The sequence below is a fragment of the Trachypithecus francoisi genome, unplaced genomic scaffold, assembly GCF_009764315.1.
Source record: "Trachypithecus francoisi isolate TF-2019V2 unplaced genomic scaffold, Tfra_2.0 Lachesis_group5, whole genome shotgun sequence".
Taxonomy (NCBI): Eukaryota; Metazoa; Chordata; class Mammalia; order Primates; family Cercopithecidae; genus Trachypithecus; species Trachypithecus francoisi.
The window spans coordinates 132,824,608-132,837,176 of record NW_022681470.1 but is presented as its reverse complement, the minus strand read 5'-3'; the positions used below and the strand labels follow the sequence as shown (position 1 = coordinate 132,837,176).

The window sequence follows — 12,569 nt, the reverse complement described above, 5'->3', positions numbered from 1 at the left end:
ACTTGTTCCCTATTTTTCTAAACTTTTCCCCCGATGGGTGTAAAAAAGCATATTATTATTACTATTATTATTTTTGAGATGAGTTTCTCTCTTGTTGCCCAAGCTGGAGTGCAGTGGCGTGATCTCGGCTCGTTGCAACCTCCACCTCCCGGGTTCCAGTGATTCTCCTGCCTCATCCTCCCGAGTAGCTGGGATTCCAGACGCGCGCTGCCACGCCCGGATAATTTTTTGTATTTTTAGTAGAAACGGTATTTCACCATGTTAGTTAGGCTGGTCTCAAACTTCTGACCTCAGATGATCCACCCGCCTCAGCCTCCCAAAGTGCTGAGATTACAGGTGTGAGCCACTGCACCTGGCCTAAAAGCATATTATTATAGTAAATACTTTTTTTCCCTTTCTTTCATTTTAGAGACGGAGTCTCCTTGTGTTGTCCAGGCTAGATTCAAACTCCTGGACTCAAGTGATCCTCCCACCTCAGCCTCCCTGTTACCCTGTTACCAGGACAGCCCTGATAAAATAACTGGGAAAGTTCTTTTTCTTGTTGTTTTTCAGTCCAAAAAAAAAAACATACACACACACACAGCTGCTTAAAGACTGCAGACAGCCAGGGATGTCACCAGAGCTTCTTGACCCCTGACCAGATACTAGAGGAAGATAAGATCCCTAAATCGGCACAAACTGGAACAGACACCTCTAGTTGACTTTAGATCATCAATGTATATTCATCAATATATAATTATAATACTATAATTCCTTCTCTTAAAAGAAAATCTCCCTTTTGTGTAGACGGGTTGTATGAAGATCTGGAGTCCCACCCTGCACATGCTAACATTCCTCTCCCTGTACCCAGGGGAAGAAACAATAAAACGTCATGTTTTTTACTGTTGAGGGAGAAGGTGCAGTTAGAGCGAGAGCCTCTCCTCCATTCCTGGCCAGTGAATAAAACCTGATTGCCTTTTCCGATTGGATGTTTCTTCTTCGCCACCTACACAAAGTGAGGAAGTAACTCGGTTTGCTGATGGCATCCCCAGTAGCTGGGACTACAGGCAATAAATGCTTTTATACTTCCCTTTTTAAATATTTCTCTTTTTTTATACTTCCCCTTTTAAAGGTATTGTTCCTATGAACAACTCTTTAAGTTATACCCAAGATTTCATGGCTCATGACGGCCCACAGTGTTCGCTCTTTAAATCAATAGCTGCATATCTCACGATGATTTCCTTTGGGATGATTTCCCAGAACTGGAATTGTAGATTTTTCACAACGTATTTTTAGTAGAGACGGGGTTTCACCACGTTGTCCAAGGATGGTCTCGATCTCTTGACCTCATGATCCGCCCGCCTCCGCCTCCCAAAGTGCTGGGATTACAGACGTGAGCCACTGCTTGCGGCCACAAACCTCCCAACTTTTGCGTTAAGCACCGAGCTTTTCTCTAGACTAGCTGTTGAGGCCGCAAGGAATTCTGGGGAACGTAGTGCAGATTTGCAGAGAACGAGTCTCTTGGTCCTGTGCCGTAGCATTTCCGGCGGAAGTTGCTGGGCGAGGAAAGCCGGCAAGACCTTTTTCCGCAATCGTCGCTCACCCGCGCAACCCGGGCGACGCGTGGGGGCGTGGCCCCGCCTCCCCACACCATTGGCCAGCAGCCCCTCGGGCACGCGTATACTGCGCTTCCGGAGCACTCTCCGCCCCGCATGGCCTTCTGGTAGTTGTAGTTCGACCGCGAGCGCTGCCGTCGGGAGGCTGCTCCGAGGTTCCAGGCTGTCCCCCACTACCCCGCCTTCGGCGCTCCGCTCGCAGGATGGATCCCGTACCCGGGACAGACTCGGCGCCGCTGGCTGGCCTGGCTTGGTCGTCGGCCTCTGCACCCCCGCCGCGGGGGTTCAGCGCGGTGAGCGACGTCGAGGGGCGGGGGTCGAATGGGGGGGGAGGCAGCCGCTGTGGGGTGGGAGTCCGGCGGTGACCCGCGTCCTCCCGGTAGATCTCCTGCACCGTCGAGGGGGCACCCGCCAGCTTTGGCAAGAGCTTCGCGCAGAAATCTGGCTACTTCCTGTGCCTTAGTTCTCTGGGCAGCCTAGAGGTAAGGGGTGCCCACCTTCGGGACCACCAGGGTCTGCCCACCTCCCCTGCCCGTTCACGGTGCCCTATGCCAGCTGCGCTGTCCCCGCTGCTAGGCCACCCTCGCTGTGTCCCCCTTCCACCCCCAGAACCCCCAGGAGAACGTGGTGGCCGATATCCAGATCGTGGTGGACAAGAGCCCCCTGCCGCTGGGCTTCTCCCCGGTCTGCGACCCCATGGATTCCAGTAAGGCCTGCGTCGGAGGCGAGAGTTGTCCGGGTCCCTTGCAGGGAGGAGCGGGGGAGGAGGGACGACGGGCGCGCGGTATCTTAGCCTCGGCTGCCCCCGGCACACGGGGTGATGACAGGGTTGGCTGAGGACTCAGAGCCCTGCCCTAGGGTGGACCGACATTCCTTGTCCTGATTCAAATGTGCGATGTGATTGGCACAGCCTCCATCCTTGAGCTAAGAGTTCAGTCCACGCCACCTGTTTCACTACTGTTGTGCTACTTGTGTCTTTTTACACCATAGCCAAGCAAAACCACTGCGCAGCTCTCTTTTTCATTTCCAGGCTTTGCACACGCCGCTTTCTCTGCCTGGAGCACTTTTTTTCCTCCTCTTTATAGCTCATTCTGCCTCCTCCCTGAGATGTCACCTTCACCCTTTCCTACCCCTCCTTTTCTGGGGCCCACAACCCTAGTGCGACCTTCCCAGCCCCACCTGAACTTTCCACCCGTTCTTGTCATTTTTATTAGACTCAGGCTATATTCATTCATATTAGAGTTGGCAAACTTTTTTTTTTTTTTTTTTTTGAGACAGAGTTTTGCTCTTGTTGCCCAGGCTGGAGTGCAATGGCGCAATGTCCACTCACCGCAACCTCCCACTACCGGGTTCAAGTGATTCTCCTGCCTCATCCTCCCGAGTAGCTGGGATTACAGGCATGTGCCACTACGCCCGGCTAATTTTGTATCTTTAATAGAGACGGGGTTTCTCCATGCTGGTCAGGCTAGTCTTAAACTCCTGACCTCAGGTGATCCGCCCGCCTGGGCCTCCCAAAGTGCTGGGATTATAGGCGTGAGCCACCGCGCCCGGCCAAACATTTTTTTTTCTTTATTTTTTTCTGAGAGTTGGCAAACTTTCCTTTTTTTTTTTTTTTTTGAGACGGAGTCTCGCTCTGTCACCCAGGCTGGAGTGCTGTGGCCGGATCTCAGCTCACTGCAAGCTCTGCCTCCCGGGTTCACGCCATTCTCCTGCCTCAGCCTCCGGAGTAGCTGGGACTACAGGCGCCGCCACCTCGCCCGGCTAGTTTTTTGTAGTTTTTAGTAGAGACGGGGTTTCACCATGTTAGCCAGGATGGTCTCGATCTCCTGACCTCGTGATCCGCCCGTCTTGGCCTCCCAAAGTGCTGGGATTACAGGGTTGAGCCACCGCGCCCGGCCGACAAACTTTTATGTAAAGGGCATATAGTAAATATTTTAGGCTTTACAGGCCAGATGATGTATGTTCATATTCATTTTTTTTTACAATTCCTTAAAAATGTAAAAATCATTCTTAACTCATGAGCTGTATGAAACCAGGCCTTAGGCTAGGTGTGGTGGCTAACACCTGTAATCCCAGCACATTGGGAGGCTGAGGCGGGCAGATCACCTGAGGTCAGGAGTTCCAGACCAGCCTGGCCAACATGATGAAACCCTGTCTCTACTAAAAATACAAAATTAGCTGGGCATAGTGGCGGGTGCCTGTAGTCCCAGCTACTCGGGAGGCTGAGGCAGGAGAGTTGTTTGAACCCAGGAGGCGGAGATTGCAGTGAGCTGAGATCGCGTCATTGCACTCCAGGCTGAGTGACAGAGCGAAACTCCATCTCAAAAAAAAGAAAAAAAAAAAAGGAAAGAAAACAGGCCTTGAACCAGATTTGGCTCACAGGTGCTAGTTGGCCAACTTCTATAGGATTAGAGGACTCAGAGAAAGTAAGCTTTGAGGGCCAGGATGGGCACCCAGCTCTGTCTGATTCCACAGCTAGCCACCCCATGAATGCACCTTCGTATCACCAAAGATCAGCCTACTCCAGTGGCTCCTAAAGGCTGCCTGGAATCCCCCTCCTTCATCTATACCATTCATGATTTAACCACTCCTCCCACCCCCCATCCCCAGTGCTGTCCATGCGGCTGCCTTAAATAGCACCCTGGTGAGCCTCATCCTGGAGTCATCTTTGGGCCCTCCCACTCCTTCCTGGCTTCCCTCTCTTACTCCCCTGCCCCCCACTCCCAGAGGCCTCTGTGTCCAAGAAGAAACGCATGTGTGTGAAGCTGTTGCCCCTGGGAGCTGCAGACACAGCTGTGTTTGATGTCCGGCTGAGTGGAAAGACCAAGACAGTGCCTGGATACCTTCGAATAGGGTAGGGCCACCCCCCAGTGTCTAGCTACCTTCCCTGCCCTCCCAACTCATGATCTCGCGAATCTGACCCTCAGGGACAACCTTGAGGTCTCCTGTTCCTTCTGGCACCTTCTGAGCCTCAGAGTCTGCATGTTAAAACCGAGACATGTATACCATCTTGTAGGACTGTCATTAGGAGTCAGTGACTTTGTGTCTAAAGTAGACAGAACAGGACTGAGCGCGGTGACTCACACCTGTAATCCCAGCACTTTGGGAGGCAGAGATGGGTGGATCACAAGATCAAGAGATCGAGACCATCCTGGCTAACATGTTGAAACTCCATCTCTACTGAAAATACAAAAAATTAGCTGGGCGTGGTGGCACACGCCTGTAGTCCAGCTACTTGGGAGGCTGAGGCAGGAGAATCGCTTGAACCTGTGAGGTGGAGGTTGCAGTGAGCTGAGATCGTGCCACTGCACTCCAGTCTGGGCAACAAAGTGAGACTCTGTCTCAAAAATAAAATAAAATAAATAAAAATAAAGTAGACAGAATGATGATTTGAACCCAGCAGTATTAGTTTTGCGTGGTGCTTAGGGTGCGGGTCAAGATACTAAAACAAAAATCCCTCAAAAGGCCGGGTGCGGTGGCTCACGCCTGTAATCCCAGCACTTTGGGAGGCCGAGGCAGCCAGATCACCTGAGGTCAGGAGTTCGAGAGGAGCCTGGCCAACATGGTGAAACTCTGTTTCTACTAAAAAAAAAAAAAAAAATTTGCTGGGCATGGTTGCCTGTAATTCCAGCTACTCCAGAGGCTGAGGCAGGAGAATCGCTTGAACCTGGAAGGTGGAGATTGCAGTGAGCCGAGATCACGCCATTGCACTCCAGCATGGGCCACATGAGTGAAACTTGGTCTCAAAAAAAAAAAAAAAATCCCCCAAGACGGAGGTCACCTGGAGGCCCAGGTGCTCTGCCTTTCCCAGGGGCTAGCCTCAACCCTGGCCCCACATGAGGCCAGCATCCCTCCCACCTTCCCTCCCGGTCCAGGGACATGGGCGGCTTTGCCATCTGGTGCAAGAAGGCCAAGGCCCCGAGGCCAGTGCCCAAGCCCCGAGGTCTCAGCCGGGACATGCAGGGCCTCTCTCTGGATGCAGCCAGCCAGCCAAGGTGAGCCCTCAGGCATCGGAGTGGGGGTGGCCGTGGGGGTAGGATGAAGCCTAACCTGAGTCATCCCACCTCCAGTAAGGGCGGCCTCCTGGAGCGGACACCGTCAAGGCTGGGCTCTCGGGCATCCACGCTGCGGCGGAATGACTCCATCTACGAGGCCTCTAGTCTCTATGGCATCTCAGGTGAGCACAGAGTGGGGAAATTGAGGTATGGAGGTGGAGGGTGTGATTGTCTTGAGATTACATGACCAGGAAGGATCTTCCTACCTCCCTCTCCCAGCTCTAGATTCTGTAAAGACGGAAAGAGCCAGGCTGTGTGGGGTTGGCCTCTGCAGGTGGGGTGGACAGCTCCCTACACCTCACCTCCTCCCCTCCCATATGTTTTTCAGCCATGGATGGGGTTCCCTTCACACTCCACCCACGATTTGAGGGCAAGAGCTGCAGCCCCCTGGTGAGTTGGGGTCTCAGGGAGCCTGGGTCTGCACCTGCCATCACCATTCTGGGTGCCAGGACATCCCTGTATCCAGCGCCCCAGCACAGAGGGCCAGGTCCAGGGTTGAGGCTGGAGTGTGTCACCTCCAGGTGGCAGCTAGAAGGTCTTCAGTCTCAGAATGGGTAGGGGTCCATCCAGGGAAAGCAGCTGGACACCAGTAGCTAGAGGCTGTGACAAGAAGGGGGAGGGATGCTGGGCGCAGTCGCTCACGCCTGTGATCCAAGCACTTTGGGAGACAAGGCAGGTGGATCATCAGGAGATGGAGACCAGCCTGGCCAACATGGTGAAACCCCATCTCTATTAAAAATACAAAAATTAACCAGGTGTGGCTTTAGAGACGTTGTCTCCAAAAACAAAACAAAACAAAAAAAAGAAGGGGGAGTGATGACCCAGGGAATATTCGGGGAGTGTGGGGGCGAGGGGGAGGGCAGGACTCCTTGAAGACGAGGGAAAGGGGGTTTCAGGTTGAGATCGGGCCCAAGACTGATCCACCTCTGCCCGCCAGGCCTTCTCTGCTTTTGGGGACCTGACTATCAAGTCTCTGGCGGACATTGAGGAGGAGGTGGGTGCAGGGCTAGGGAGGAGGTGCCTGAGGGGCTGGGACCCCAACCCCCTCCACCCCAGGCTGTCCCAGTCTTCCCCATCCCTACGTGCCCCCAGACACACCCCATCTCTCCAGGGCTGAAGACCACTCAAGTCCCTAAGTACCCCCTCTGCCATTCCTCAGTCACCCCCGCTTTGGTCCTCTCTTTACTCTGGCACCTGCTCACTCTCACTCTCCCCTTCCCCCAGTATAACTACGGCTTCGTGGTGGAGAAGACCGCGGCTGCCCGCCTGCCCCCCAGCGTCTCGTAGTCCCTCACCCGTCCGTGGGAAGAGCCCCCTTACACCACCCCCGGCCAGCCTGGGGCCACCCCGCCTCTCTGCATCCTGGGAACCTCCGCCCTGCAAGGCTTTGCTATCTTCAGCCACTGGGCAGAGCTGCAGCTCTGGAGGAGGGGGCGGGTCAAGGCTGCGTGGTGATGGGGTCTCCACCCCCAGGCCCTGCCGGGCAGGGCTGGAGCTGGACAGAAGCCAGTGCCTTTAAGTCATTCGTGTCAAAACCCTCTGGGGTCCGGAGGTAGCACGGGTGTCCTCCTGGCAATAAACACTACCTGGTTCACGCCTTTTGGAGTCCCGATCCTGCCGCCTCTCCACACTAGGCACGTGGAGCTGAGACTCGGCCACTCTTGCACTGGGCAAGTGGGTGAAATGGCGGGGAGGCGGTGCTGCTGGGTCTCCGGTTTTTGTTTGTTTCTGAGACGGGGTCTCCCTCTGTGCCCCAGGCTGGGGTACAATGGCAGGATCTTGGCTCACTGCAACCTCCACCTCTGGGATTCAAGCGATTCTCCTCACTCAGCCTCCCGAGTGGTTGGGATTACAGGCATCTGCTACCACGCCCGGCTAATATTTTGTATTTTCTTTTTTTTTTTTTTTTTTGAGACGGAGTCTCGCTGTGTCGCCCAGGCTGGAGTGCAGTGGCCGGATCTCAGCTCACTGCAAGCTCCGCTTCCCGGGTTCACGCCATTCTCCCGCCTCAGCCTCTGAGTAGCTGGGACTACAGGCGCCCGCCACCACATCCGGCTAATTTTTTGTATTTTTAGTAGAGACAGGGTTTCACCATGTTAGCCAGGATGGTCTTGATCTCCTGACCTCGTGATCCACCCGCCTCGGCCTCTCAAAGTGCTGGGATTACAGGCTTGAGCCACTGCGCCCGGCCAATTTTTTGTATTTTCTATAGACGGGGTTTCACTGTGTTGGCCAGGCTGGTCTTGAACTCCTGACCTCAGGTGATCCGCCCACCTCGACCTCCCAAAGTGTTGGGATTACAGGCGTGAGCCATCGCGCCCGGCTTGGGTCTCCCATTCTACAGAGTGGGAAACTGAGGCTCAGGGAGTGAGTGAGTCTGGATGCTAGACGATAGAGAAGACCTCGTCTCGGCCCTCCATCATTGGGCATAACAATAAAACAAATACTGTTTCTATTGCAGTGGCCACATCCCCAACACGTGATACACCATTATTACCTCATTTAGTCTTCCTACAACCCACTGGGAAGCCCAGGTTTTGTTGCCGTTTTCCAGATAGACAAACTGCGACAGGGATGCTAAGGCCACAACTGGGACTCAAACCCAGCAATTGCTGTTTTTCCTTTCCTTTCTCCTCTCCTTTCTCCTCTCCTTTCCTTTCCTGACAGAGTCCCGCTCTGTCGCCCAGGCTGAAGTGCAGTGGTGTGATCTCGGCTCACTACAAGCTCCGCCTCCCGGGTTCACGCCATTCTCCTGCCTCAGCCTCCCAAGCAGCTGGGACTACAGGTGCCCCCCCCTCCACGCCCGGCTAATTTTTTGTATTTTTAGTAGAGACAGGGTCACCATGCTAGCCAGGATGGTCTCAGTCTCCTGACGTCATGATCCACCGCCCTCGGCCTCCCGAAGTGCTGGGATTACAGGCATGAGCCACCGCGCCCATCCCCTTTTTTTTTTTTTTTTTTTTGAGACAGCATCTCGTGCTGTCGCCCAGACTGGGTGCAGTGGCACAATCTCGGCTGACTGCAACCTCTGCCTCTCAGATTCAAGCGATTCTCTGGCCTCAGCCCGCCCGCCCCCCCCGCCCCTTTGCTGCCGAGTAGCTGGGACTACAGGCTCGGGCCACCATATCCAGCTAATTTAGTTTTTGTATTTTTAGTAGAGATGGCGTTTCACCTTGTTGGCCAGGCTGTTCTCAAACTCCTGACCTCAAGTGATCCCCCGCCTTGGCCTCCCAAAGTGCTGGGATTACAGGTGTGAGCCACTGCGCCTGGCCCAGGCCACACCATTTTCATCCACTGATTCATACAACCTTGTTTTATGTATGTTTGTTTAAAGACATCTTATTTAATATCTATGGTGGATTCATTCACGTTGAACTCACAGCCAACGGCACTGAAACTCCTGTCTGCATGAAGCTTCTCTATAATGGATTTTCTCCGTGAGGTGTATCACAGACTTTTTTTTTTTTTAAGTATTTTATTTTTGGTGTGATCATAGCTCGCTGCAGCCTTGACCTCCCGCGCTCAGGTGATCCTCCAGTCTCAGCCTCCTGAGTAGCTGGGACTACAGGCTACACTGGGCTAATTTTTAAAAAAATTTTGTACTGCGGGGGGGTCTCACTATATTGCCCAGGCTGGTCTTGAACTCCTGGCCTTGGGCAGTCCTCCTGCCTCGGTTCCCAATGTGCTGGGATTACAGGCGTGAGCCACCGAGCCCAGCTATCACAGCCTTTTGGTACTTAGGAACCCTGGACAGCATTTCAGTGTCTGGGGGAAATTCAATAGCAAAATCACCAACAAAAACCACAAGAGGCCGGGCGCGGTGGCTCAAGCCTGTAATCCCAGCACTTTGGGAGGCCGAGACGGGCGGATCACGAGGTCAGGAGATCGAAACCATCCTGGCTAACACGGTGAAACCTCGTCTCTACTAAAAATACAAAAACTAGCCGGGCGACGTGGCGGGCACCTGTAGTCCCAGCTACTCAGAAGGCTGAGGCAGGAGAATGGCCTAAATCCGGGAGGCGGAGCTTGCAGTGAGCTGAGATCCGGCCACTGCACTCCAGCCCGGGCGACAGAGCGAGACTCCGCTTCAAAAAAAAAAAAAACCCACAAGAATGTGGCCAGGCACAGTGGCTCACGCTTGTAATCCCAGCACTTTGGGAGGCCAAGGTGGGCAGATCACCTGAGGTCAGGATTTCAAGACCAGACTGGTCAACATGGTGAAACCCCATCTCTACCAAAAATGCAGAATTAGCCAGGCGTGGTGGCAGGTGCCTATAGTCCCAGCTACTTGGGATGCTGAGGCAGGAGAATTGCTTGAACCCAGGAGGTGGAGGTTGCAGTGAGCTGAGATTGCGCCATTGCACTCCAGCCTAGGCAACAAGAGTGATAAAATAAAATAAAAAAAGAAATTCACCACCCTAAACTCACACCTTCCATCTCCCACGAGTGCATGCCCATGAACATGTGCGCCGGCTGCTATGCTGCTGTTTCTCCTGTTTCTCCTGTTTCTCCTCTGGGCTTTTGTAGCCTTGTGGTGGCCCACATTCTGCTGTAGTTGTAAACATCCACCAGATCTCTGTGGCTTAGAAAAGCTGGCCAGGCACGGTGGCTCACACCTGTAATTCCAGCACTTTGGGAGGCCGAGGCAGGCAGATCACCTGAGGTCAGGAGTTTGAGACCAGCCTGGCCAACGTAGTGAAATCCCGTCTCTACTAAAAATATAAAAACTAGCTGTGTGTAGTGGCGCACGCCTGTAATCCTAGCTTCTTGGGAGGCTGAGGCAGGAGAATCGCTGGAACCCGGGAGGTCAAATTTACAGTGAGCCAAGATAGCACCATTGCACTCCAGCTTTGGCAACAAGAGTGAAACTCCATCTCGGAAAAAAAAAGAAAAGAAAAGATAAACTAAGGCTGTCATACTTAGAGTCTCATATCTGTAATCCCGGCACTTTTGGGGGCTGAGGCACAAGGATCACTTGAGGCCAAAAGATCAAGGCTGTAGTTTGCTATGATTGCGCCACTGTACTCCAGCCTGTGTGACACAGTGAGACCCTGTCTCTAAATAAATAAATAAGGCAGGGCATGGTGTCTCATGCCTGTAATTCCAGCACTTTGGGAGGCCGAGGCGGACGGATCACCTGAGGTTGGGAGTTCAAGACCAACCTGACCATCATGGAGAAACCCCCATCTCTACTAAAAATACAAAATTAGGCCGGGCGCGGTGGCTCACGCCTGTGATCACAGCACTTTGGGAGGCCAAGGCGGGCAGATCACAAGTTCAGGAGATCGAGATCATCCTGGCTAACGTGGTGAAACCCCATCTCTAATAAAAATATAAAAAAATTAGCCGGGCGTGGTAGCAGGTGCCTGTAGTCCCAGCTACTTGGGAGGCTGAGGCAGGAGAATGGCGTGAACCCGGGAGGCGGAACTTGTAGTGAGCTGAGATTGTGCCACTGCACTCCAGCCTGGGTGACAGAGCGAGACTCCGTCTCAAAAAAAAAAAATTAGCCGAGTATGGTGGCGCATGCCTGTAATCCCAGCTACTCGGGAGGCTGAGGCAGGAGAATTGCTTGAACTCGGGAGGCAGAAGTTGTGGTGAGCCGAGATCGGCCATTGCACTCCAGCCTTGGCAACAAGAGCGAAACTGTCTGAAAAAAAAAAAGTAAACAGCCTGGGTGCAGAGCAAAACCCTATCTCTAAGTAAATGAATAAATAAATAGCAAAGCTAAGGCTTATTATCTCTTAGTAGCAGTAGACTTTGGTAGTTGTAGTGGTACAGAAACCGGCCTAATGGGAGGGTCGTTTTCTCACAGTGACGACAGTGTCGTCTAAAGAAGCATCCAAGCTTTTACATAATTACAGTTGGCCAGCCATCGTGGCTCATGCCTGTAATGCCAGCACTATCGGAGGCTGAGGCGAGAGGATCACTTGAGCCCCCAGGAGTTTGAGACCAGCCTGGGCAACACGGCAAGGCCCTGTCTGTACCAATTAAAAATTAGCCGGGCATAGTGATATGTGCCTGTAGTCATGCTACTCGAGAGGCTGAGGTGGGAGGATCGCCTGAGTCTGGGAGGTGAAGGCTGCAGTGAGCCATGATTGTATTACTGCACTCCTGGCTGGGTGACAGAGCAAGACCCTGTCTCAAAAAAAATGGGGCTGAGTGCAATGGTGGCTTACACCTGTAATCCCAGCACTTTGAGAGGCCAAGCTGGGAGGATCTGTTGAGCTCAAGAGTTTAAGGGCAGCCTGGGCAGCAGTGAAACACCATCTCTATGAGAAAGGCACACATGATCGGGCATGGTGGCTCACGCCCATAATCCCAGCGCTTTGAGAGCCCAAGGTGGGCGGATCACGAGGTCAGGAGTTTGAGACCAGCCTGGCCAACATGGTGAAACCCCATCTCTACTAAATATACAAAAAAAGAAAAAAAATTAGCTGGGCATAGTGGGCACCTATAGTCCCAACTACTTAGGAGGCTGAGGTAGGAGAATCGCTTGAACCTGGGAGGCAGAGGTTGCAGTGAGCGGAGATCGTGCCATTACACCTCAGTATTCCAGCCTGGGTGACAGAGTGATACTCCCTCTCAAAAAAAAAAAAAAAAAAAAAAAGAAAGAAGGAAAAAAAAAAGAAATCCACACACATATATAATTCTGATGATTTTTAAAAGTAAATAAGGCTTTATTCAAGACTACTGCATGCAAGATTGAGCTCAACTCCGAATCCACAAAGTTTGTCGATAAGGGGGGATTTATAGTCATGGAGCAGGGCAAGGTGGGGGTCGGTGGATAGAAAATTAGGGGAGTCACCTTAAACTCACTTAACAGGATCCTTGCTGAAGCCAGGCCAGGGCGATCAGCTATCAAGAAACTGACTTAGCAGGATTCTGGCTAAAACTGGGCGAGACAGATCAAAGACTGCAT

At 52.8% G+C, this 12,569-nt stretch overlaps 1 protein-coding gene across 1 annotated transcript; it reads left to right on the top strand.

Annotated features, from left to right (window-relative positions):
* The first annotated feature begins 1,118 nt into the window (after positions 1 to 1,118).
* Positions 1,119 to 7,248, top strand: MVB12A (multivesicular body subunit 12A). Its single transcript, XM_033200028.1, has 9 exons — positions 1,119 to 1,888; positions 1,979 to 2,077; positions 2,205 to 2,301; positions 4,323 to 4,449; positions 5,471 to 5,590; positions 5,666 to 5,772; positions 5,979 to 6,040; positions 6,588 to 6,644; positions 6,875 to 7,248. Exons 1-9 carry the CDS (start codon positions 1,799 to 1,801, stop codon positions 6,935 to 6,937), a joined length of 822 nt encoding a protein of 273 aa, XP_033055919.1. The 5' UTR covers positions 1,119 to 1,798; the 3' UTR covers positions 6,938 to 7,248.
* Positions 7,249 to 12,569: the final 5,321 nt, after the last annotated feature.